Raw genomic sequence first — 27,529 nt, forward strand, 5'->3', positions numbered from 1 at the left:
AAGCCAAAAATTAAAATGCCAAAAGATAAATAGTTTATGATTAAAATGACTATGCCTCATTTTTATGATAAATATTTTTTAAAGGGCTATGTGAAAATGATAGGAAATGGCATTCCGGTTTCTTCTCAATGGGCTTTGAGTACATTACAGCTCTTTGTGAGCATATGAAAACCTTTATAGAGGGATTGTTACATCTCCAATCTGCTTTTTGGGAGAAAACAGCAAGAGGGAAGAATGTTTCCCCCAACAAGTCCTGTGAGAGGAGGAAGAGCAGGGTGTGGGTTGAACTCGACCAAGGTTCCTTGGTGTCCACACCATTGATGTTTTGGGCAGGAGAGCTGTCTGTTTTGGGGGCTGCCCTGGGCATTGTAGGATGTTGAGCAACATCTCTGACCTCTACCCACTAGAGGCTGGTAGCATCCCCCAAAATGCCTTCAGACATTGTAGGCGGGTTTGCAAAATTGCCCCTAATTGAGAGCCAGTGAACCAGACCGTGTTTTCATCCCCCTCAAGCCCTGTGTCAGACATGGTCTGTCAGAATTCAGCCACACTGGCTTTTCAGCTGTGGAGAGACGAAAGTTTAAAAATATCCACCAGCGTGCAATGGACTCTGTCTCTTTGATGGGCAGAGGGGACCTCTGGAAGCCACTGTGATAGAACTGCTTATCTCTTTCCAGAGACAGGGCTTGGCATTTTGTGCTGGCCTCCTGGCACTGTGCTCTTCTTCCTGCTGATTGCTCAAAGGAGAACCTACAGGAGCCTCAGGGATAATGACAATTTCTCTTTTACGTCTGCAGCAGAGCTCCCAGGAGTATGAGCCATGCTGTCACCTGAAGCATCTTTTTAAGCCTCCGGAGAGAGCTGCAGGAAATTACAGTGTGTTGCAAGGAACTCTTTTGCTAGAGAGGGGGAAAAAAAAGTCCTCTTCTTAAATTTAAAAAAAAAAAAAAAAAAAAAGGCAAGATAATTTTGAAGTCAGCTTGATTTAGCTCCCTTTCCCCAGGAAATTTTAGACCAGCTTCAAGGGTGTGTGTCTGGGAGCTGGTTTGTCTGGCATGATTTGTCCATTTTCAGAAGGATGCCACACTTGGATCATTCTTTTCTCCCCTGCTCCACACCTGGGTTCAGTTGCCACCCACTGTCAGCCCCTGGTGTAAAGAACTTACCGTTCATTCCCTCTCAAAGTGGTCTTTACCTAGAGCTTTGAACTTCTCCTTCTGCAGAAGAAAGCTGTTTGGATAAGAAGCAGCATCAGTGTTTATATTGGTGGGTACAAAATGTCTTTTCTTCTCTTGCGTCCAGCTTGGAGTATCTACTGCTTCTCCAGTTCCCCAGGAAAGGTTGGCTGTGTGATGGGGAAGATCCAGCTTCAAAGAGCTTTTGAGGGAACTTGGAGGTTAAAGACCAGCACCCTCCAAAACCAAGTGACCGCCAACTTTAATCTTCAACACACAGAAAGATATAGGAAACCAGATGTAGATAATCAGTAGAAAAATTTTTTTAAACATGTTTTACAAGTACTATTTTATCTAAGGGGCTTCCCTGATAGCTCAGTTGGTAGAGAATCTGCCTGCAATGCAGGAGACCCTGGTTCAATTCCTGGGGTGGGAAGATCCGCTGGAAGGGATAGGCTACCCACTCCAATATTCTTGGGCTTCCCTTGTGGTTCAGCTGGTAAAGAATCTGCCTGTGATGGGGAAACCTGAATTTGATCCCTGGAGAAGGGAAAGGCTACCTACTCCAGTATTCTGGCCTAAAGAATTCCACGGACTATATATAGTCCATGGGGTCACAAAGAGTCAGACATGACTGAACAACTTTCATTTTTTTTTTCATTTTATCTAAGTACCAAAAAATGAAACAATTCCTAATTTTGGTGGTGGTGATCTTTTTTTTTTTCCTTTGGGCACTTATTTTTTGCCAGTCATAGCATATTTCATCTGTGTTCATGCTCAGTCGCTAAGTCACATCTGTTACTTGGTGACCTCATGGACTGTAGCCCACTAGGCTCCTCTGACTATGGGATTTCCCAGCAAGAATATTGGAGTAGGTTGCCATTCTCTTCTCCAGGGGATCTTCCTGACCCAGGGATCGAACCTACGTCTCTTGCTTTGGCACGGATGTTCTTTACCACAGAGCCACCAGGGAAACCCAATGTGTTTTACTTACTCTTTTCCAAAATGGTATGTAGTAGATTGCAATATTATCCCTGTTTTATAGATGAGGACACTGAGGCTTTGTGACTTTAAGGAAGTTGTGCAGGATGCCACAGGTCTTCAGGAGCAAGGATTTAAGTCTCTTTGGAGACTTAGCTCCTAACTGCCATGCCCTGCAATAGTGCTTGTCCATCTTCAGTGAGAGTCAGAATCCCCCAGAAGCCAAGTGAGACCTCAGATTCCCTGACCACACTCTGATTCTGGAGGGGGCCCAAGAACTTGCATCTAGTTCCCAGGTGATGTTGATGCTACCGGTTCAGGGACTACACTATGAGAACCCCTGTACTACCACGCCCCATTGTCTAGAAAATAGTTTAAGAACTGACTTTGAAAACCTTGAATGCAAATCACTGAGGTTGGAATTGACCACTGACAGGCCAATGCACAGGTAGATAATTGCCACGGTGTATCTAGAGCATCTCTTCTGAGAGCATGGTGTCATGAGACAGAGATAATTGACCTGTTGTAGGTTTTATTCTGGTATTCCCTTGGCTGCCCATTTCCGAGAACACAGTCACACTGCATTGTTTAAAAAAATAAAAATGTACCACCATCATCTACTTATACTCATAGGCCCATTTTGAAGTTCAGTAGTTTTCCATTAGAAGGATGACATTTCATTTTCAAACTATACTTAGTTCATTGTCTTTTGACTCAGTGGGACCTAGTATTTTCTGTGTAAACACTGTGACCATTATCTTGGAAAATATCATCAAAATGCTAATGCTAAGGAACACACAGAGCAGACTTAACTGTGAAGAAAGGTGTGCAAATCTTGCATCAGGGCAAATGTCCTCTTAACTATTTCAACAAAAACTCTTAGGCAATTTTATTAGCAATAACACATAGTAAAAGGTAAGAAAAGAAACATCCTTTAAAAGTTCCCCAATTATGATCACGTTGAAAACCAGGCACTTTGAGGACAACTTTTTTGTGTTCGACTGGTTGAGTTTTGCCTGAATTAAGATTCCCAAGGCACATTTGAAACCTGAAATAAAGCTGATTTGACTTGTCGATAGTCTGTTCTGAAGCCTTCTGAACTAGTTCACGAGAAAGGCTTTGGCACCTTTACCTTTCTGCCACTTAATAGCAAAGATAACACCCCAGGTGTTAAACACCGGTAAAATACAGACGATTGTCCTAAGGATGGATTCAGGAAAAACCACCACCCTGAAATTTGCTGTGGTCCTGTTGCTGTGAGCAATGTTATACTATTGTTTGGGACTGAAATCTGCACATATTTCAGAGGAAAATAGAGACTAGTGGTATGTGGGACTCCTTGGGCTCCTTTTCCCAAATGCCTTTGGGACTATCAATTTCCTGGGGGAGAACTTAAAAAAAAACAAAAACATTCATTATCTGGTGAGTTCATGAGTGGTGGAACAGCTTTCTTTGCTTATGAGTGGAAATAAACTATCTGCCTGTGCAGGTTTATGCTAGCATTGGCTGCTACACCTGTGCAGAAGCTGAATCTTCCAGAACCAAACCAAGGATTCTCTTGTGTGCTTCTATTTCCCAGCAAAGAACTATTAGCTAGAGACCAAGAACGGTCTTTGTGTTTCTCATGAGCTGACTGCTGCCTTGGAATTAGCACAATTCCAGGGTAGAGGGAGTCTGCTCTCTGGCTGGCAATAGGCAGGTTATTTCCTCTGAGACCCCTCGAGTTAGGAGCGAAGGCAGGTTCTGCAATCAGGAGCACACTGTTGCTCTGAGACTGGTATCTTCACCTTGTGGCTTCAGCACAACCAAGGAAACGTTCAGGGCTGTTCCCTCGGGAGTGGGGTCCAAAGGGATGCTTCGGAGAATTTTTTTTTCCCCTCCTGCATCTCTGGCTGCCGGGAGATATTTATCAGTGCAGGCAGATGCCAAGCAAAAACCCTGTAGTGTAAAGTAAGGTGCTCCCCAACGCGGATTCGGAGATTGGGACTGGTGTGTGTACGCGCGTGTGTGTGGTGTGTGCAGGACGTGCGAGCCCAGTGCGCTGAGATGCAGCTCTCCTGTTTGCCTGTAAAGAGTCGCTCCACTCCCCCCGCTGCCCAGCGCACTCGGGGAGCGCCAGGGGGAGTCCTCGCTGGTCCGGGCTTCCGGCGCCCCGGGAGCACCGAGGGCTCGCCTGGCGGAGCTTAGCGCAGCTCTCTCGGCGCTGCCAGCAAGCGGGCGGGGTGGACACTGGGCTTCTGTGTGCCCGCCGCAGCCGTTGGCTGGCGGGCGCCCAATCCCGGGGCATGCCGCCCGAGCCTGGCCGGGACGCACCGTGAAAGACCAGTTTGGGGGAAGGCTTGACCTCCGGCGGCCCGCAGAAGCCGGCGTCCGGAGCCCAGGAGGCCGGGCCGCTGCAATCGGGCTCGTTGGGCTGCAGCTGCGGGAGCCCCCAGGGCACCCCCGGGTTCAGCGGGAAGGAGAAGGCATGGCTTCAGTGTTCATGTGCGGAGTGGAGGACCTGCTGTTCAGCGGCAGCCGCTTCGTGTGGAACTTGACCGTGTCCACGCTGCGGAGATGGTACACAGAGAGGCTGCGGGCTTGCCACCAGGTGCTGCGGACGTGGTGCGGGCTGCGGGAAGTGTACCAGGTAAGCCGTGGCGCGCGGCGCCCGAGGGCCCTAGCGGGATGCCTGGCGCTCCTGGGAAACCGGTTCCACCTGTATGATTTTATTGTCCCTCTCCCTCCACCGCTTTCTTTTTCAACTCCTAGCCGACTGCTCGACTCTTGGGTCAAAAGCTCAGCCACTGTAGGTAACTGCTGCCTGACAAAGCTTGTGAATTTCCCCCAATGTGTAAGGGGCACCCTCAGTGAATTACCTTTGCTTTTGCAGACATCTGTTACAGAGTGATGGTGTTCCGGCAGGGCACTTAGCTCAGAAAGCTGTAGCTTTGCAGCAGAGCCTCTTCAGGGAGCAACTTTGACATTCACATGATTCCTTCCTTTTCATTTCATTGCAGGTGAAGGTAGGCATTTCAGGGAACAAGGATTTCACACTAGTTTATGGATTCACACTCTTCCCTTTGATTTTGCCTTTCCATCAGGCAGCCTCAGCTTGCAAGGCAGCGCCAGGAAAAGCTGATTCTGTGTCTGCTGGCTTTTGGAAGGAAGGACAGCAAATTGTGCACACTTTTGCAGGAGGATGACGGGCTGGGGAGGGGTGTGGTGGCCTGGCTGAGCGTTGGAATGCTAACGTTTGGATTTACTCCGTCACACAACACAGCCTCTTTATTTCTCTGCTAGGTCCCGTCCTGCAGGCAAAAAATGCTGCAACTTTGTTCAGTCTCTCTGGGGCTGTAGCTTCCCTTCATTGTTTAAAAACAGTCATTTGTGGATTTAGAAGTCCTGTGCTTTGGCTGTTAATATCATTGAGGTGTTTTTTTAATCGACATTGCATTTAGGAAGCTTCTACCTGGAGTTTAAAGTATAGCACCACGTTTTCTTTCCTGCGATGAAGAATCAGCTTTGTTGCAGATCCTGGATTCTCCCTACTCTGACCATGTTCTCAGTGTGGCTCTAATTCATATGTCATTCTATTGAGTGCCATATCTGATCAAGCTGCTAGTGTTGATAAGCCATTTTCTTCCATCAGTCAGGCAAAATGACAAAGACCAGCACCTGGGATCCAACTGTGGGAACCGGCGTGGCCTTGTCGTCCCTGACATCCACGGCATCCTTGTTAAACTGTGGGAAAGGTTTGTGCTTTCCCGACTCTGCTTTGGATAACGTGCCTGAGATGTCTCGCATTTTGAAAGACTCCAGAAGCCAGGTTGAGAACCAGGGCAGCGTGTGGCAGTTTGAGAGGATTATGGAGCTGTGGAGACAGCCCATCTGGTCACATGACACAGATCACCTGGCTCTTTGGAGTCAGAGGTGTGTCTGCCTCTCAGCCTTTTTCTCTTTGGGGAAATCATTGTTCAGTTTGGTCTGCAGGAGAAGTGACCCTGATCCAGTTATGTTTTCACTTTTTAACATGTGAGAAAGTTTCAAAAGGAGAGCACAGGTACTCTGGTTAACCATGCAACCCTTGTGCCCCTCTCCCAAAGACTCCAGGGACTCACAGCTTACCTCTTCTTCTGGTAGTGAGCCATTCAAAAATGACAGTTTCAGAAGCCTGAGACTCCACACGTTCTTTATAAGGTTGATCCGTAATTACTTTTAAGCAGAACTGCAACTTGAACCTACTGAACTATAGGTTTTCTCTTCTATAAAATGGATCGTGACGGAGCCAGTACCCTCTCTTAATGATAAGGAGAAACACCTAAAATAATGATGACCATCTTTGTTGCTGTTCAGTTGCTCTGTCGTGTCCGACTCTTTGCAACCCCACAGATTGCAGCGCACTAGGCTTCCCTGTCCTTCACTCTCTCAGAGTTTGTTCAAATTCATGTCTATTGAGTCAGCGATGCTGTTTTACAAGTATTGAGCCTTAAGTAATCAAAGTTCATGTCTTTGGAAATAATTTTAAAATATTTTAAAACTTGAGAGAACTATAGATTTTTAAATTGTACAACATAGTTGTTAGCAAAGAAATTTCCTTTAATGTCTTTCAAATTTGAACAAGAAATATAAATTCTATAGACCTGAGTGGCCATAAAATAGACTGGTTAATACCTTTTACTCCAAGTTAAGTAGACACAGGAGCAAACGCTGCCTCCACCTATGTATGGTCATGAGTAAGTTATTTAATTTTACTACTCTTGTTTCATTGTTTATAAAATGGGAAATATAATAGTATGAACTCTAGAGGTTGATGCAAGACTTAATTGACAGTGCTGAGAGTTTTTAGGACATATTCAGTAAATGTTATCTGCTCTACCAGTTGGGCTATTTTTATTGCAATACGAAAATGAACTCAAAGTAACCTGCAGAACAAACAGTAGGGACTTTTGACACAACTGAAAAATCTAGGAGTAGGATAAACTTCAGGTATGGCTTGATCAGGGCACTCTGGTTGTCCTCCATGATTCTTTCAGCCTTATCTTGTTCATGCAATGGCTGTATGTTATTTGGTTTCCTCCTCGTGATAGCAGATAGCCAAAGTAGTTCCAGGACATAGGCCTACATATCAACCCATTTAGAAAGAAAGAGGATTTCTCAAAGGCATCAACTATCAAAAAATAATTTCCCTATTTGCACTATGACGAGTCAGTTTAGGGTCTGTTCTCACCCCTACTGCCGTGCACTGATTGGCACAGGGAGTGGAAACATAATTCCTGCATTCTCAAAGGGAATGATATGGCCCCCAACAGGCCAAAATCATTTTCTAGGGATGAGAGGGAGGCAAAAAAAAAACCAACTTAATCTTTGTGTATAAAGCATAGATATACATACAATACATGAACAGATATACAGTCTACTTGTGGAATTTGGGGGGTGAGGTGACTAGCGAACAACATAAATATCTTCAAAGGCTCCTTAAGGGAGTGATAATGAACAAGAAGGTTGAGAAACCCTAAATTTCATCGGTTGGCTTAGGCCACTGGGGTGGCCGCATCATTTCTGAAGCCAAGAGTGAAGTTGGCCCCAGCCAGATGACAAAGCTACCAGACAGTGTCGGGGGGAGTGGAGGGATGAGTCAGTGTCCACTGCATTACCAGAATCTCAAATCTAGAGCTCTTTAAATAAAATGATTATTTTTCAAGATAAGTACAAACACGGATGCACAAATATATTTGTAAGTATCTTGCGACAGTAATGTATTCAAGTTACGGGGGTAGGAGGCCCATCATTAGAATACCTGTATTGCTCTCCCATAATTATACATTCTAAAACTCATAGGGGAATGCTCTACTGTGCTACTCATGTTTCTGGCATGTGAACTTAAAACACCGTAGGGTTACATATTTTATTGAACCCATTTTTTCTTTTAAGTGTTGGTTAAACACTTGCTTCTAGTCTCAGTAGTCTTGTTTGTAAGAAAATTGAGGATTCAGTCACTGGAGAGTGAGGGTGGGGCAGGAGAGATCCATTACACGAAATACCTGGCAGTCCCCAGGGGGTGTTTTGTTTATTCATATACTATAAGTGAAATAAGATCTCTACCTATTCGTAAGGAACTTGGCAACCACATCATTGCCTGGCCAGCACAGCCGGGAAGGCATAATTTCTTTGGAATTGAATACTTCCTCCACTCCTAGATATTGGAGAGGCTAGAGACTTAATTTGCCAGAAACCATGAATAATAAAGATACTAGCTACAAGGCATTTCTGTAGTCATGCAACTAAATAAAAAGCAGACTGAGGCTGCACCAAGGCTGCCTTTTAACAAAGACTTGCTTGATGAGTAAAGATTTGAATTTGGTCGACATAGCAGACATGGGACATTCACTCTTCCATTTAGGGCTGAGTGTTAAAAGCTGATATATCTCTCTTGTTTTATCTTGCCCAGATGGGTTGCGGTATCACAATTAATTAGGCTTAACAAACAGTTGAGGCGGAAAATGATGGGAGAGTGTCGTTGAAAAAGGATCAACACTCTCTGCTTTTTATTAAGTGTGACGTGTTCTAACAAAGCCCTCAGTTTGTTACTTGGGATATGTTTTCCTTTCATCTCCAACGTCTCAAAGGTAGAATTTCTTGCAAACCCTGAATGGAGTCATTTGCCTCCAGGAGGAGGCACTTTGGACAGAATCTAGGGTACTTCAGTGACCATAACAGACTGGGTTAGCCCCCTGGGGCAGACAGCTGGCAGTGATGGGCAGCAGGCATGCCAGATCACCGCAGAGGCTGTGGGCTCCAACTTGAGCAAATCTGACCTTGAGTGGATTGCTTTTTCTCTCTGAGCCCCATTTCCTCCTGAGTAAGAGAGGAGAACTGAAGCCTTGGCATTCTGGATAGTGTAAAAAATTCATGAGATAATGTGTGTAACACTGAATGCCTTGAGTGGCACAAGGACATAAATAAACGTTAGCTGTCAGGTACATAAAGAACTGAATACCAGACCCGAGGAAGGTATCTGATAAAGGATTGCTTAGGGTTTTAATTATTGTTTTTATAAGTGAGACTGATTCTCTGGAAACTGAATTTCCATCTTTATATGCAAAAATGTTCAGTAAGAGAGACTATGGAATCTCCCACACAGCCAATGTAGGGTAGACATTAGGTATCTGGGCTTGTATTCCACACAGTAGATCCACAATTTTTGATGGCCCGTACGAAAATCTAGGAGGTCGCAGGCAGCTAGCGATAGGGTCTCTGAAGAGATAATCTCTTTATATTCCAAGATTCTGATGACCCATAAATCACTAACACCTGAACTTTGCATCCCGCCATATTGGTTATGGAAGACCAAGTCTCCAAATGGCAGTCGTTCATTGAGCTTTCAGTGACCTGTGTACGTTTCAAACCATACATCCTTTGCTTGGCCCCACCTTCCACTCTCCAGAGCCCCCGGAATTACAGAGGGCAGAAGTGGGGCTGACAAATTACAACCCACAGGGGAAGACTGGCCTGCCTCCTGTTTTTGTAAATAAAATTTTATTGGCTTGCTGCTAAGTCACTGCAGTCGTGTCCAACTCTGTGCGACCCCATAGACGGCAGCCACCAGGTTCCCCCATCCCTGGGATTCTCCAGGCAAGAACACTGGAGTGGGTTGCCATTTCCTTCTCCAGTGCAGGAAAGTGAAAAGTGAAAGTGAAGTCACTCAGTCGTGTCCGACTCTTGCGACCCCATGGACTGCAGCCTACCAGGTTCCTGCATCCATGGGATTTTCCAGGCAAGAGTACTGGAGTGGGTGCCACAGCCCTACTCATTCATTTACATGTTGTCCATGGCTTCTTTGAAAAACAATGGCAGAACCAAATTGTTGTAACTCAACTAGTTCCAGCTGAATAGTTGATACAAAGAATGTATCGGCCACCAAGCTGAAAATATTTACTATTAGGTTTTTTAAAATGGAGAAAGTTTGCCAGTCCTCAGACTAGAAAAAACAATATATTGGGCAGAGAATGCTAGAGGAAGAAAAGTTTAGAATTTAATCATAGAGAAATAGAACTTGAAGGAATATGGAAGAATTTTCTCATAAAAAACCTAGTCTCTAGGAAATTAATAAACAATATTCAGGATCAGTGTTCAGTCTGCCTTTGCTAGGTCCTTCACTGTAGAACATGGTTGGAGTTACAGATTGAGTCATTCATTTGTCCATATATTCATACCTAAAATAATTATCAGGGGCTTACTATGTCCCAGTTCCTGTGCCGAGGTGTTAGTAAGACAAAGTCAAGTAGATTGTCTCCTGTGTTCAAGGAGTCTATTGTCAAGTAGGGGACACATTTAAGAAAATGAAACTCTGTGGAAGGGTTTTACCTGGGTCCTTCAAGTGCTTAGGGAGTTTTAATCAGACAGGAGTAAAGCGAACGGGGAGGGATAATGGAAGCCAAGGAGACTTCCTACAGGAAGTGATTCTCCAGCTGAAGTTGAAAGGACAAGTTGGAGTTAGGTGGAGAAAGGCAGATGGGCAGGCATTTCAGGCCGTTTCAGTGGGGAAACAAGCTCTAGGGTAGGGGGATGGTTATAACGAGTTTCTAAGGTTGATGAGGAAAGAGGGGCTTCCCGGGTGGCACTAGTGATGAAGAGCCCACCTACCAATACAGGAGACATAAGAGGCGCGGGTTCGATCCCTGAGTCGGGAAGATCCCCTGGAGGAGGGCATGGCAACCGCCTCCAGTATTCTTGCCTGGAGAATCCCATGGACAGAGGAGCCTGGTGGGCTACAGTCCATAGAGTTGCAAAGAGTTGGACACAACTGAAGCAACTTAGCACACATGCACGAGGAAAGAGAGAGAGAGACAAAGTCAGAGACAGGGTTTCATTGGGGATAACATCCAAATTTGAATGGTCTTTTATTTTAAGATTAGGATTTGATGTTTTTCTTCAGAACCTTGAGGGCAGGAGACGGGTTAAGTTAGAACTGTCCCTGGCAGGAGTGAGGCTGATAGATGCCAAGGGTGGGGGCATAGTGGAGCAGGAAAGGAGGGGACCTTAGGAGGCTGTTGCAATGATGTATGTGTGTTGCTCAGAATAGGGTAGGTTTTACTATGGCAACAAACAGTCCCAACATCCTAATGGCTTAAAGAAATAAAAGTTTATTTTCAGTTCAGACTACCTGTCCAATTGCAGGTTGGCTGGAAGCTCTGCTCATCACTGTCACTCAGGTTCACAGAATGTTCCTGAACATTGCCAGTTGCCATAATAGAGAGTGAAGAGCTCTTCAGGGCTTTGCACTGGCAATTCAGTGCTTGGTCTCTAAGTAACTCATGTCACTTGTTTCGAGTCATTGGTCACATCACTCACTCGACCACAAGGTCCCGGGAAAGCAGTCCTTCCACTGAACAGCATGAATGTTGGTGCAGATTTGGTTCCTTAAGAAGCAGACTCTGAAACAGAGATTAACAAGCAGGAAGTTTACTAGAGAGTGCTCTGAGGATCTCTACTGTAGAGAGAATAGAAAGAAGTAGGATTGAACAGAGAGAGAAACTGGGTTGCAGTTCAGGCTTAACAAAGACTTCAGCTGACCTCACCGGTGGCTCTGAACCTAAAAGTTGTCTCCAGCTGGAACAAGAGGTCTGGGTGTCCCCACCCCACCTTCATCACCCCATCATTGGAGATGGGCTGCCCTTGAGTCAGTGGTATGTTCTTGAAGTAGACTTCTCTCTTTAATTCCTTAAATAAAATCTGAGATGACAGCTCAAAAATCTCTAGGCAGCTGATGGAATAAGTCTGGGCAGCTCATCACACAGCATATTATGCAAATGTCTGCCCGACAGGTGCTAGGGTCAAAACCTGAACTGTGGCAGGGCCAGTGGGAAGGAAGTAAAGTAAAGGGATTGCATTGATGTGAAGGATGAAGAATCGAGCTTTAAAACATGGCAGTCTCCCAACTGGCTCTTATGCTCTGTTGAATGAATTGTGCAACCATGGAGTTAGTTAATAGTAGCAACACATACAGAAAGAAGCGAAAACTTGGTTGATAAAGGAAATATGAGTCTACTTACCACTGAGGAAATTGGGATGCCAAAAATTGATAAGAAAACTATCTTAACATTTGAGCCCATTGTTTAGCATAAATAAATTTCTAAAGGACTGTATGATTCAAGATCAGCACAATCCGTCGCAGGATCTTTAAAAAGCATTTTTGAACCCGTGTTGTACAGTCTGTAAAACATCAAGTTAAGAATAGACTCTCTTGCCCTTTTCAGGTTGGTGTTTGTTTTTCTCCTTCCATCTTTCCCTGGAGCATAAAATAACTTCCTGTTCGTCCCCTACTTATGTTTCTTCTGAACATTATGTTTGGGATGTCCAGTTTGGTTGTGGAAAAGTGTGAATGACTCAAATGGGATAAAAAAATTGAAATTAAAATCCATAAGTAATTATATATGTGTGTATGCATATACATACCTAAAAGATAAAAATTCTGACATTCGTGAAATTAACTTTAGCCATGAGAGAAGCTGGTCAATATGGTAAATTAAATAGAACCATTTCCTCCTATTATCCTAATCATTTTTAGTTTCTTGAATTTTGTGTGTGGGCAAAGCTCATTGCTTAAATAATTATTTTCTCCTTAACTAGCGTTTTTATATCGTCTTACTGTCTTGACAAATAGCTACTAATTATTAAGCAGCTACTCTGTGCTCTGCCTTGTGCTTGGTACTTTACATGTATTATCTTTTTTTAAAGAAATATATCTTTGGGGAAATATTTCAATATACAAAAGTATAAATGATAATATAGGTAAAACCCCACATACCCACCACTTAGTTTTAAGGCATCTTAATATTTTACCATGTTTTCTCTCGATACTTTTTTTTTGTAATATGATAAAAATTTACAGAATCAGTTGAAACCACGTTTTTACCTCTCCTTTCTCCCTAAAAATAGTCCTATTCTGAATTTCATGGTTTTCATCCCCAGACACATCTTTCTCATTTTGCCGCATATATTTATATCTATAAACAATATATATTATTTTTGTGTTTGTAAAATTTAAATAAGGATGTGTCATTCTGCTACCTTATTTTTCTCTCAACAGGCTTTTGGGACCTGTCTCTAAATTCATTTTAACTCTTATATTCCATTGCCTTAAACATACCAACCTCTTGTTGATGGACATTTAGGTTGTTGGCAAAGTTTTAGTGTCCCCAACATACTACACTGAAAAGGTTGTGTTTGTCTTTTTGTGCTTGTGAGCAAGAGCTTCTCCAGAGTATGTACTAAAAGGGAGACTTACTAGGTTTTTGGCTTTAATAGATGTTGTGCCTTATCTCTGTCCTTACAATCACTCTTCAAGATGATATCATGAATCCCACCTCATTGGTTTTATATACTTATTAGCTAATAAGACATTGTGCTGAAGTTTGAACCGAGCTCTAAAGCTCATGAATGATATCATGATTCAGCACCACGTCTTATTAGCTAGTAAGTATATAAAACACTTAGCCTTTTGCCCCTGACTTGCAGCTTTATTAAAAAGATATATAAAGGTAGTATCTCATTTATTCACTTATTTGCTCAACAAACATTGGGTGAAAACATAGCTGAGTGCTTAAAAATGAAATGTGTAAACTTCTTGAATTCAAATCCTAACTTCCCTTTTGTTAGCTATGTGAGTTCTCAGAGATTGTTCTCATTAACTTTTTTCTAGGACTTCTCTGGCAGTCCAGTGTTTGGGACTTTGCCTTCCAATATCGGAGGTGCAGGTTAAAGCCTTGGTTTGGGAACTAAGATCCCACATGCCTTGGTGAGCAAAAAAACCAGAACATAAAAAGCAGATACAATATTGTAGCAAATTCAATAAAGACTTTAAATTACATCTAAAAAATATTTTTTAGAACTTTTTTCTGCTGTAAAATATGGTTAATTATAGTGCCTCCCTTAAAGAGTTATGCTCCCAGGATTGTTATAAAAATAAAATGCATTAATATTTGAAAGCACTAAAACAGTGTTGGATGTATTCATGGATGGATAGATGGACAGTGGATGGACAAGGAGATGGATGGACGGACAGATGGGCAGATGCTTGGGTGGATGGACAAATGGTTGGACTGAACTGATGATTGGGTGGATAGATGAATGGATGGATGGATAAAAGAATGGATGGACAGACAGATGGGAAGATGGTTGGATGGCTAGATGAACAGATGAACTAATGGTTGGATGGATGGATGAATCTCTCACAATTATCTTCATATGTGCAGTCCTCACCATCTTATGCATATGCATAACCTTTGGAGCTTTTAAAATCTGCAGAAGCCTTGGCTCCAACATCTTCTCTCCTCTCCAAATTAAGAACTATAGTCTAATGTAGCAAGTAGGAAAGGGGCCCACTGACCACTGCACAGAGATCCTGTGCTCACATGGTTTCATGGCACAGCATTTTATCAGAGACTCTGTCTTCCTAATGCTGTTGTCTTCTATGTTTATTCTTTGAAGGCAAAGATTCTCATAAATGTTTAATTGTTTCCTTTTTTTCTCCAAGATGAAGGCATTAAACTTTCTCTCTCTCAACCCTGAACCCTACTCTGGTATGACCGAGAGCCCTAGATTCTCATGTATAAAGGCTCTGGGGCCCCACTTACTGATGGCATTCTCATCCGTGTAAGTGCTCTTCTGATGTGATTCTTAAATTTCCAACTGCTTAGGAGACTGCTATTACAGGCATCATGCTATGCTTGGGTAAAGTAGCCAGCAAACATTTTTACAGGAATTAGTTAGTCTCATTAAAATGTGATTAGATGCCTATTAGCTAAAAGAGAAAAGAGAGAAATAAAATGGGCTTTGGTCAGCTGGGCCTGGGTTACAAATCAAGACTTCATCACTTACCTGCTGTGTGACCTTGGGCCAAGTGACTTCGTTGCTCTGAACTTGTTTCTTATACAAAAGATAAAATAAGATGTACATTTTAAGTTTGATATAAAAGTGTAACATGGATTCAGAAAAAGTAGCTTTTCCAATGTAAATGTTTGGATGCCTTACAAAGTTGATCCTAAAGCCTGAAATTATCATGCTAGTCATGAATAGTGCAAACTGTGATCAGGAATTAAGCCCAAATGCCCACATATACTAGCTGTGTGTCATGAGCAAGTTACATGCTCTCTTCGTGCCCCCTTTTCTCACCTGTGTGATGGGGATGGTATTATAATAGTGCCTGCCTCTTGGGATTGTTGAGGAGACAACACAAGATTACATAATAAAGGTCTCTTTGGGGTACCTGGCTCAAAATCAGCAGTTAAGGAGTGTCATTTCTACTTAATGAACATTTTATATGTTGTCAGACATAGCGCTAAGCATTTGGCCACGCTGCACATCTTGCAGGATCTTACTTCCCTGACCAGGGATCGAACCCAGCACCTCGGCAGGGAAAGCACCATATTCTAACCACTGGACCACTGGGGAATTCCCTAAGCATTTCATATTTACCATTCCATTTGATTCTCCTAACAATGACATGAAGTAGGCACTATAAAACCCACTTGGCAGACATAAACATTGTTTAGCATGTTAAGTCACTTAGCCAAGAGCAAAGATGGAGGATTCAGATCTGTCTAAATCCATCCCTCAGCCACTGCATGGAATGGGCGTGGTTTGCAAACCAGTCAGCCTCTTCCTTTTCCACGTGTGCCTTCATTGAGTCCTTTCTAGCACTTTTCTGGCCTCTAATCTCTGCCTCTACCCAACCCTGTAGTCATAGCAGGTATTAATAAACCCATTGAGACTGAATGACTAATGCCATTTTCCCTCTACAGTCTACTCCCAGCCCAGCCTCCAGAGTGGTTTGTTAAATGTTAAGTCAGATCATGTCATCCATCGTCTTGTTCAGAACCCTGTAATGACTAACAACTCAGAAAAAGCCCGTCTCACTTTTAACCTACCAGCTGCTGCATAATGGATACCTTCTTCTCTAGTGTCCTTCACCAACCACCCCCAGCAGACACGCTCAACTTCTGGTCTTTTTATTATTACTAATGTTAGCATTCTATTCACTGTATTTGTGTATGCGTGTGTATTCTAGTTAATAGTTGACATATAACATTATATTTGTTTCAAGTGTACAGCATAATGATTCAATATTTATATATATTGTGAAATGGTTACCACAATAAGTCTAGTTAACTTCCATCGCCACACAGTTACAGATTTTTTGTTCCTATAATGATAGCTTTTAAGAGCTACTGTCTTAGCAACTTTCAAACATACAATACAATATTATTAACTATAGTGCCACGTGGTACATTACATCCCTTGACCTATTTATTTTAGAAAGTTTATGCCTTTTCATCCCCTTCACCCGTTTCACCCTCCCTCCAAGCCCTGCCTTTGCATGTGTGTTCAATCGTGTCCGACTCTTTGCAACTCCATGGACTGCAGTCTGCCAGGCTCATCTGTCCATGGAATTTTTCAGGCAAAACTACTGGAGTGAGTTGCCATTTCCTACTCTAGGGGATCTTCCCACCCCCAGGGTCAAACCCACATCTCCTGGATCTCCTGCATTGGCAGGCAGACTCTTTATCACTGAGCCTCTTGGGAAGCCCACCTCTGGCCAACCACCAATCTGTGTCAGTGAGCTGCCTTGACCTCTGGTCTCAACTTGAGATGTTCTTTCTCTCTGTAAGTCTTCTCCAGCAACACGGACCTCTTTGCTGTTCCTTCAGCCCTGCCAACGCATTCCATCCTCAGAGCCTTTGCCCTTGGCATTTTCTCTGCCTGGAACTTTGTCACCCAGAGGGTCACGAGACATGCTTCCCCCTTTACTTCCTGCAGATCTTTCTTCAGATGCCACCCAACCAGTGAGGCCACCCCGGGCTGTTCTCTTATTCTGCTTTATTCTTCTCTGTAACCCTATCACCACCTGACGTTAGGAAATCTATTTGCTTAGGTGCTTACTGTGTTTCCCCAACCAGAATGTTAGCTGATGAGGTGGAGAAACTTTGCTTTGTTCACTGCAGTGTCCTCAGCTCCTGAAACATAATATTCCTTCAGAAATAGTTCTTGACTAAATGAACAAACTAGCTCAGTCAGTAGGGCATGAGAATCTTAGTCTCAAGGTCGTGGGTTTGAGCCCCACATTCAGTGAAGTTTTAGGCTTGACTGGTAGCTCAGACGGTAAAGAATCTGCCTGCAATGCGGGAAACCTGGGTTCGATCCCTGGGTTGGACGTTCCCCTGGAGGAGGGCATGGCAACCCACCCCAGTATTCTTGCCTGGAGAATCCCATGGACAGAGGAGCCTGGAGGGTTGCAAAGAGTCCGACATGCTAAGCGCAGCACAAATGAACAAAGGGATCTGCTTTACATTTTAAGAAACTTGCTCTAGCCACTGTGGCGGGGAAGGGTGGGGAATGGTAAGAGCAGTCAGGAGGCCGTTTCTGATGCCCAGCCGAGGGACAGTGTACTGGGGTGGGCTGGAATGGTGGCCGCACGTGCTATAGGAAGAAGCTAGGAATTTGGAGCAGGAGGCTGCTGCACGAAGGGGACTCTGTCCAACGAGAATGTTTACAGTCTATGAAGTTTTGGAAACATCCAGGACGAGGCCGCGTGTGTTGAAATGGATTTGTGTCTGTGTGTGTTTACTCTTTTTCATTATGGAAAATAGCCCCAAGCCAGTGTAAGCTGATTGCGAGTAGTTCTCTGAAAGTCATTCCGTTAAGGAAACAGAGGGCAGAGAGCAGAGTGAGATGTTTCCTCCCACCCCTGTAAAACAGGGTCAGTCAGGGACCCCGGCTTCTGTGTTCTACCAGCTGCAAGTCCCCGCCCGTGCCCAGCCCAGGGTGTGGAAGCTGGCAGTTTCTGCAGTTCTCGTCAGCGCTGACTGTCAAGTGATCTCTGTTTCCTGTGCCCGGCCCTGTGGTTAAGCTCTGGAAGGTGCCCTCTTTGGCCTGACCAATGCTGACAAACGTTTTAGACCCCTGGCTTTCTCTTCGTGGCACTCTGTGGAAGTTGATTATCATTCTGACCCTGGCCCAGATCATTCCCATCCCCTGGAAATAAGGATGGATGGACCCTTTGGATTTGCCTGGATTCCTGGGAGGAAAAAAAACTTTCTTTCTGCTCTTCATTAGTGTTTAATTAAAAGCTTGCTATCCCTAAGTCTTTGGCTATGTCCAAGCTTTTTAAAATTCTGCAAGCACAGACAATATAAAGAGAGTTTGACCCGTTGAGTTACAAGAGCTGGGTTATGGTGTCTAATTATCAACCTCAAATAATGACGGAATCATTCGGAGAAGGCAATGGCAACCCACTCCAGTAGTCTTGCCTGGAAAGTCCCATGGATGGAGGAGCCTGGTGGGTTGCAGTCCATGGAGTCGCTAAGAGTCCGGCACGACTGAGCAACTTTACTTTCACTTTTCAGTTTCACGCATTGGAGAAGGAAATGGCAACCCACTCCAGTATTCTTGCCTGGAGAATCCCAGGGACAGAGGAGCCTAGTGGGCTGCCGTCTATGGGTTCTCACAGAGTCGGACACGACTGAAGTGACTTAGCAGCAGTAGCAGCATAATCTTTCAGAACAAAAAGGAATATGAGGCATTTACCAAATATTTCCTGAAGACAAAGTGCACTTACTTTTAACCAATAGTTAAATATCAGCTTTTAAATGTAATCAGAGTTTTAAGTTTGAAGCAGTTTGGTTCAGGATATGAAGAATCTTAACCATCAACTCATTTAAATTTATGGGGTCTTTCCTTCCTTAAGATTTTGTATATTAATCTTTCTAGGTATTGATGCCAGATATAGTTCCAGCTAAGCTCATGAGATTTTTTCCTGTCAAATTCCTTCTGGAAATGAGATTTCTTTTAGTGAATGTATTTTTCCTTTAATAAACTTCAGAAACCAACTCTGAGTTTGAAAAAAAATTTTTCTGAGATGTTAGTGCCAGAGTCTGAACAGTGCCCTTTATTCACTACCAAATTGCATCAGTTTAAGTTTTTTTTTTTCAGGCTCAGGCATTACATTAGGTCACAAATATAGCAAAAACTTGCCACACCTTTATGCTGTGTATTGTGTGTTTTAAGTATTTAATTATGTCTTTCTATCCTTTTCTTCCCCACCCTCTTTTTTGGTATACTTTCTCTGCGCTAAATAGGTCACACTTAAATGTGTAAATAAATAACATATGTGTGTGTGTATACATGTATATATGAAAAATGTATAAATACATGTACACATATGTGCATGTGTGTTTATATATGTCACTGTATCTGAAGTTTTTCCCCAAAATAAGACCACGAGCCAACATATTTACCAGACATCACTTTTCTTCCCCTAATCTTAAACATCACTTCTAAATTTATATTATAGCCCTGAAGTAAATATCTAGTACCAATAATATGTTTGGGTTCCATAATAGATTGTATTCTTCAGGAAGTTGCTATCAATTTTGATGAAGTCCAGCAAATGAAGATTTGGTCAACAATGTCACTTGTTTCCCTTGGTTTAAAAATGAAGAAAATACAAAATCAGAGAACTGGTCGTGTGTTCCTGGTCACCTTCTGCATTGGCTCAGCTCACTGATCTGTGAAGTGAGGCCTTGGCGTGGGCTGCCATACTGGAGGCTGCTGGGTGGTCAGTAAACAGCAGTAGGGCAAGTCACTCAAAGTGCAGCTCTTGCGTCTACCCCTTCCCCAGCAGCTCCATCCAAGGAGGACCAGGTGGGTAGTTAAGAGCTTGAGGGACCTGTGAGGAAAAAGAGGAAGCAGCCTTCCTTGGCCCATGCAGCTTCATTTATTATTTACAGATATTAATGACATCAGTCTGTTTTAATGGAACATGTAATGAGATGAACAGCTTTATCTATTTCCTTTGAGTGATTTGCACATACCCTTTGGGAGCTAAGGATGTTGGAATCAGATAAATATGAGCTCTAATCCTGTTCCTTATGCCTTCCTGGTTGTATCACCCAAAGCTTAATACCTCATTCTTTTGGGCCTCAGTTTCCTCATCTATGAAATGGGAACATAATATATCGTCATACTGTTGGCAGCTGTTTTTTGTTTGGTTTTGATTTTTTGGCCATGCCATGCAGCATATAGGATATTAGCTCCCTGACCAGGGATTGAACCCCTGCCCCATACATTAAGAGCACAGAGTTCTAAACATTGGACTACCAGGGAGGTCCCTGTTGCCAGGTTTAAGGGAAAGGATGTCCTTGTGACTGCTCATAATGGTGTCTAGAACATTGTTGGGGGCCAGAATGAGGCACTCCGCCAGTGGCAAAGGTCATGAGGAAGGAGGCTTGACATACGCAAAGGCGGGATCGAGCCTCAGGAGTCCCCCTGGAAATCCTCGAGCATCTACCCCCATAACCAGAGCCTGCCTGCTTTACTACTTTGTGCTCCCACCTACACCTCTGACTTTACAGGAGGCTGTCCCCCACCACCTCTTTCGGAGAAGGAGTTAAACTAGAGCTCCAGTTAATAAAAACTCCTGGGTGTGACAAGAGTGTTTTAACCTACAAACTCCTCTGAAGGTTCTCTAGCCTGCCTGACAGGCTTGTCTGGCCACATGTGGTTGCTCACAGCCTCCCAACCGTGAGAGGCACGAGATGCTTTAAACCTTCTAAAAACAGGTTCCTTAGAAAAGTTAGAAAACTATTAGAATAAGTATAATGGGCTGATTAGAAATTGTATTGGTGAAGGGTTTTTCATTTGTTGAGCCAATGTTTGTTGCTAAGTCTCCATATCCCCTGCCCTTACACACATTAATGAATATATAGAAGAAATAAGTATTAACCTTTGATATTAATCACGTTAGACCTTAGGCTAAGTAAATTCTTTCCTTAACTAAAACCCACTACACCCTCACCCTATAGGAATGTAACTTTATTTGGGTGGCATCTGTTTTGAGAATAATCACCCCTGGAGAAATAAGTGTCCTGGTTGACTGACCGCTGTCACAAGGAGAGGGTCATAAATTGTCAGCAGGCCCCCTGGCCAGAAGATGATGTAACACCCCTAAGACCTCTGTATACATTTGTATGAAGCACCTGACTTTGATAAAAGTCAGGACTGCTGACCCCGCGTGACTTTTGCATAACATCTCAGTGTATAAAAGTAGACCATGGAAAATAAAGAATTGGGATCAGTTTCTCGAAATGCTGGTCTCCCCATGTCGCTCGCTCTCTCACTCTGGCTGAGTCTCCATCTGGAGCGAGGAACCCACCAAGCTTACTAATTTTGCCTGGGCTTCTAAGATCCAACCGGGGAGGCCTCAGTGTCTCCTCTCCTTCGGGAGAACGGAAGGATGCCTGCAGCCTACGTAAGTGGTGCAAACTTCTTGTCTTGAAGTTTTATTGGTCTCTCGCGTAAACCAAGCTACTCAGCCTCTTTTCTCCACTGAATTTTCCTACTGAGCTATCCTCATTCTATTACTCTTTACATCTCTAATTAATATCTAATTGAAGCTATTGTATCCTGATCCTCGCCATCGCCATCCCCGCTTCGAATACCCTGGATCAGCCAGGGCTGGACCCCGGCAGAACGACTAGAACACAGTACATTGTAGTTTAGGGAAAAGGCCTTGGTACTGAAATACGCCAAAAAAGACAAATGTTAGAAATGGGATACTCACTTCCTCTCTCATCTCAATGAAGTTATCTTAAATAAGGGTAAGAGATGAGGTGGATATTTTGAAGCAGAATTTAATTATAATCTGATAAATTGTTACAACCTTTTCATAGAAGAGTTTAGTTGTATCTAATCAAAACGTAAGATCAAACATTTCCATTTCAGGAAGTTGTCTGAAGGGCGTAATGGTACATGTGTAAGGATTTTCATAGCAGAATGATTTGAAATAGCAAACCAGTGGAGACATGAATAGGAGGATGATTAGTAGAATGATAATCCCTCCAAAGCATGGGATTCCGTGACATCAGTAGAAAAAGTGAAGTAGACCTATACGTCACAGCCTCCCAGAATTGTCACTAATCTATTTTGGGGTGAAAATAAACACAAAAGACAGAACACTATACAGGATGTGTGTGTGTGTATGTGTATGTATGTGTCTATAGAGGTGGTGCCTGTGGTAAAGAACCTGCCAGTGCAGGAGATGTAAGAGACACAGGTTCGATCACTGGGTTGGGAAGATCCCCTGGAGGAAGGCATGGCAACCCACTCCAGTATTCTTGCCTGGGAAATCCCATGGACAGAGGAGCCTGGCAGGCTATAGTCCATAGAGTCGCACAGAGTCAGACACGACTGAACTGACTTAGCATGTGGCACATAACAGAGAGACAAAAAGACATAAATAAATGTGAGAAGTGTGTATCTATGTTCTTGTACATGAGAGAACAGGGTTGAAAATACATAGACCAAACCATTTATAACGTTTACCCCAGGGAAAGGTCAGTAGACAAAGGGAAAGGTTTCTGCTTCTTTTACTTCAGTCATTCTGAATTTCAATTGCCTACAGCAAGGATATATGTGATTTTTTAAAAACTTCCTATTCAAAACATCTGATCCAGGCTGTTGTGTACAGTATTTCTGGGGAGCAGGAATGTGTTTAGTTTAGCCTTGTGTCACAGCACCTGGCATGTAGCAGTGTCTCTGCACGAGTATTATTTTTGTGTCTGTTTAGTGATGACTATTAGCCATTACTGACGCAATTACTGCTGTTACCCAAAGAGTGTGTGGTGGAGTCTGGCTGCTCGCTGCCCAAAAGCCAATAAATATTGGTGGAAAGGGAAGTTTGCTCTATTTCAGATGCCGGCAATTGGGTGGTGAGGGTGGTGGCCTCACCAGCAACCAGTGGGGCAAGAGCTTTTATAGACAGAAAGAGGGAGCTACTGGCAGAAATGGCACAAGTCCGCTCTGACAGTCATCTTCAAATTGGTCATTGCTGGTCTGACCAGCATCATCTTGATTGATTGAGGTATAGTTAATCTTCCCAGAGTTCATTTGTTCCCATTTCTCTGAGGCCAGTTCTAGGAACTGTGGAAGCTTATGTCTTGGGTCAGAAGATGAGATGGCTAGATGGCATCATCATGAAATGTTCATGCAATGAACGTGAACTTAAGCAAACTTCCGGAGATGGTGAGGGACAGGGAGGCCTGGCGTGGTGCCGTCCATGAGGTCACAGAGTCAGACACAACTGGATGACTGAACAGTAACACGAATGTTGTGAGTACAGTCTGGTCATCGTGAAGTTAACTTCTCCACCTGGTATTTTAGTATCTATAAGACATATCACAGGATATGGCACAGAATATTATCTATAGCCCTTGAGAAAGATCTTAAGGTCCTTGACTGTGCTTAATGACTACATTATTATTATTTAGCCTCCTTTGACTGTTTTCCTTTGTTTCTGCATTTCTCATTTCTCTGATTAAATTCGCTCTTTGACTAAAGTTTACGAAAGACAATAGACAGACAGAGGCCATGGTGTGTGTGGGGGCAGGGGTAGGGAGCAGTGGCAAGGACCATAGGGTCTTGCTTCTTTCACTGCCAGGGAAATCCTGACAGTCCAATGCCTAAGACTTCACCTTTAAATGCAGAAGGTGCAGGTTTGATCCCTAGTCAGGGAACTAGGATCCTACATGATTGTGGCCAAAAAACTGAAACTTAAAACAAAAGTAATATTGTAACAAATGCAACAGACACTGGAAAAATCAGATCAGATCAGATCAGATCAGTCACTCAGTCGTGTTGGACTCTTTTCGACCCCATCAATCCCAGCACGCCAGGCCTCCCTGTCCATCACCAACTCCCGGAGTTCACTCAGACTCAAGTCCATCGAGTCAGTGATGCCATCCAGCCATCTCATCCTCTGTCGTCCCCTTCTCCTCCTGCCCCCAATCCCTCCCAGCATCAGAGTCTTTTCCAATGAGTCAGCTCTTCGCACGAGGTAGCCAAAGTACTGGAGTTTCAGCTTTAGCATCATTCCTTCCAAAGAAATCCCAGGGCTGATCTCGTTCAGAATGGACTGGTTGGATCTCCTTGCAGTCCAAGGGACTCTCAAGAGTCTTCTCCAACACCACAGTTCAAAAGCATCAATTCTTCGGCGCTCAGCCTTCTTCACAGTCCAACTCTCACATCCATACATGACCACAGGAAAAACCATAGGCTTGACTAGACGGACCTTTCTTGGCAAAGTAATGTCTCTGATTTTGAATATGCTATCTAGGTTGGTCATAACTTTCCTTCCAAGGAGTAAGCATCTTTTAATTTCATGGCTGCAGTCACCATCTGCACTGATTTTGGAGCCCAGAAAAATAAAGTCTGACACTGTTTCCACTGTTTCCCCATCTATTTCCCATGAAGTGATGGGACCTGATACCATGATCTTCGTTTTCTGAATGTTGAGCTTTAAGCCAACTTTTTCACTCTCCACTTTCACTTTCATCAACAGGCTTTTTAGTTCCTCTTCACTTTCTGCCATAAGGGTAGTGTCATCTGTATATCTGAGGTTATTGATATTTCTCCCGGCAATCTTGATTCCAGCTTGTGTTTCTTCCAGTCCAGCGTTTCTCGTGATGTACTCTGCATATAAGTTAAATAAACAGGGTGACAATATACAGCCTTGACGAACTCCTTTTCCTATTTGGAACCAGTCTGTTGTTCCATGTCCAGTTCTAACTGTTGCTTCCTGACCTGTGTACAGATTTCTCAAGAAGCAGATCAGGTGGTCTGGTATTCCCATCTCTTTCAGAATTTTCCACAGTTTATTGTGATCCACACAGTCAAAGGCTTTGGCATAGTCAATAGAGCAGAAATAGATGCTTTTCTGGAACTCTCTTGCTTTTTCCATGATCCAGCGGATGTTGGCAATTTGATCTCTGGTTCCTCTGCCTTTTCTAAAACCAGCTTGAACATCAGGAAGTTCACAGTTCACATATTGCTGAAGCCTGGCTTGGAGAATTTTGAGCATTACTTTACTAGCATGTGAGATGAGTGCAATTGTGCGGTAGTTTGAGCATTCTTTGGCATTGCCTTTCTTTGGGATTGGAATGAAAACTGACCTTTTCCAGTCCTGTGGCCACTGCTGAGTTTTCCAAATTTGCTGGCATATTGAGTGCAGCACTTTTACAGCATCATCTTTCAGGATTTGGAATAGCTCAACTGGAATTCCATCACCTCCGCTAGCTTTGTTTGTAGTGATACTTTCTAAAGCCCACTTGACTTCACATTCCAGGATGTCTGGCTCTAGGTCAGTGATCAAAAAAATATTTTTTAAAAGCAGTATTTGTATTCATTGGGGAACCATAGAATTTTTTATGGTTAAAGTAAGTCCATACATTTTTTTTATAGAGACGCATGGTTTTTAGTCAAAGTCTTTTATTAATGGTGTATATTCACCATATATTTTCTAAACATATATGACTCACATACTACAGTAATGTAAAATTTTACAGAGGTGAGATCATTCTATACATCTTCGTTTGAAATGTATTTACTTACACATTTTAGATACTGATCTATCTCATTATTTTTTTTATAACCATTGTGTATTCAATGGTATGAATGTACCTCAATCAATTTCACCAATCCCCTATTAATAAACATTTAGGTTGTTTCTAGATTTTACTAAGACAGAGGTTACCATGAACATCCTTATGTAAAACATTTGTGGGAGAATTTCTGGAAGATACATACCTTGTTGGGAAGGACATTGAATTTCCAAAAAGTTGTACCAATTTCTGGTGCCACTGAGTGAGCAAGAACCCTTCTTTTCCATATCGTAGCCAACAACTTTTGATTTATACTGTGGTACTAGCGGAAAAAAAAATACGTTTTATATTTGTTTTCATTTTATCTCCTTACTTAGTGAAACTGCTTTAAAAATACGTTTTATATTTGTTTTCATTTTATCTCCTTACTTAGTGAAACTGCTTTTCAAAGCTTTCCTGAGGGTCCTGATTCTTGGAACACTGGAATTGTACGTGTCCGAGAGTGTCAGGAACGCTTCCCAGGTGGCGCTAGTGGTAAAGAACCTAACCTGTCTGCCAGTGCAGGAGACATAAGAGACATGGGTTCCATCCCTGGGTTGCAAAGATCCCCTGGAGGAGGGCATGGCAGCGCACTGCAGTATTCTGGCAGCCCACTCCAGTATTCTTGCCTGAAGAATCCCATGAACAGAGGAGCCTGGCAGGCTACAGTCCTCGGGGTTGCAAAGAGTTGGACATGGCAGAAGCGACTTAGCATGAAGCAAGAGAGGGTCAGGGGAAGCATACTCTGCATTTCATCACAGTATAAATTAGTTTGCATGCTTTAGAGCAAATTGTAGTCTCTTAGAAAGTGTTTGTCCTATCATAGTGATACAGAATTTCCTTGTATAGTTAAAATAAGTTTGTGTAGAGCATTGCTGGTTGAAATCCAAGTATCACAAAGACAGATTTTCATGTAGTCTCTCTGCCATGTACTATATAAAGTCTTAGGATTTACAAATAGCTGAGAATAGTTATTTCTTTTCACATCCATCATACTCTGGTTTCATACCATGGTTTCCCCACGTAGTATTTAGTGGAGTTCAGAAATCTTGTTTTATTCTTATCTGTAAACATTCTCAACTTCATTTAGATTAGCTTGAAAGAGATCACCAAGGCTTTAATTTTTTTTTTTTTTTTAACAAGGGATAAAGCTTAGGGCGGGAGAACAGAACCATGCACCATTTATTTTCCCTTTTTCACCTTTTCTCTTTTGAATGTCTGAGGCCTGTAAGCTTATTTGGCTCTCTAAATCCATATTTATTAACTTAAATATAATTTAGCCAGAGTTGAATTGTTGCAGTGAGATTTCATAGCAACAAGCAACCATGAAACTGTCATTTGTCTCTTTTTGGGGAGGCACCAGAACTGATTACTTGGGAGACAATTTGTGCTCTTAATGTCATGGTGATTTGAGATTGCACCCTGAAGGTGAGGATGGGGTGACCTGAAGATTCATTTGTGTACAGGCTTTCTTAAGGGCCAGCCTAACTGAGAGGTAAATTGAAATGACTAGAGGAAGCCCCTCAAAGAGGGTGTTTGTCATGTGTTAGCTGGGCAGCACTTGCTGTCGGCGTTCTGTTAAACACGCCAACTCCCTTCTGGAGTTGGCAAATGGCTAAAGGCAGTTCTGCATGCAAGCTTCCTACCATGGCCACCAAGGGGGCCAGATTATCCTGTCTGCTCCCTGTTCACCCGGGGGGCAAGCCCAAGACCTCAACTCGGCCTGTGATACCCCTGTGCTCCTGCGCTCTGAGTTCTGAGCTAGAGGAGAGAACCATGAAAAGAGCAGTGGGGGCAGGACACAGACAAGGTAGTTGTATGACATGGAATACAACTCCGGGTGTTTGCTTCCTTATGGGTTCTCTTGTTTCCTGTTCATCTTCTAAGCCTGCTTACAAGGGCCATGTCTTTTTTCCTTCT

General features: G+C 43.1%; 1 protein-coding gene across 3 annotated transcripts in view; it reads left to right on the top strand.

The window, feature by feature from the left end:
* Positions 1-27,529, top strand: part of FRMD4B (FERM domain containing 4B) — a 358,627-nt gene that overhangs the window by 159,920 nt on the left and 171,178 nt on the right. The window contains exon 1 of one of the 3 annotated variants that reach the window (XM_061396420.1): positions 4,480-4,785. The exons of 1 other annotated variant lie outside the window; for it this stretch is intronic. In XM_061396420.1, coding sequence (XP_061252404.1) covers positions 4,624-4,785 — 162 coding nt within the window. In that variant the 5' untranslated portion in view covers positions 4,480-4,623. Of the gene's footprint in view, positions 1-4,479; positions 4,786-22,766; positions 23,304-27,529 lie in introns of those variants that run through there. One more of the 3 variants, XM_061396424.1, reaches the window with a different exon arrangement.

This window comes from Bos javanicus, chromosome 22 (assembly GCF_032452875.1).
Source record: "Bos javanicus breed banteng chromosome 22, ARS-OSU_banteng_1.0, whole genome shotgun sequence".
NCBI lineage: Eukaryota > Metazoa > Chordata > Mammalia > Artiodactyla > Bovidae > Bos > Bos javanicus.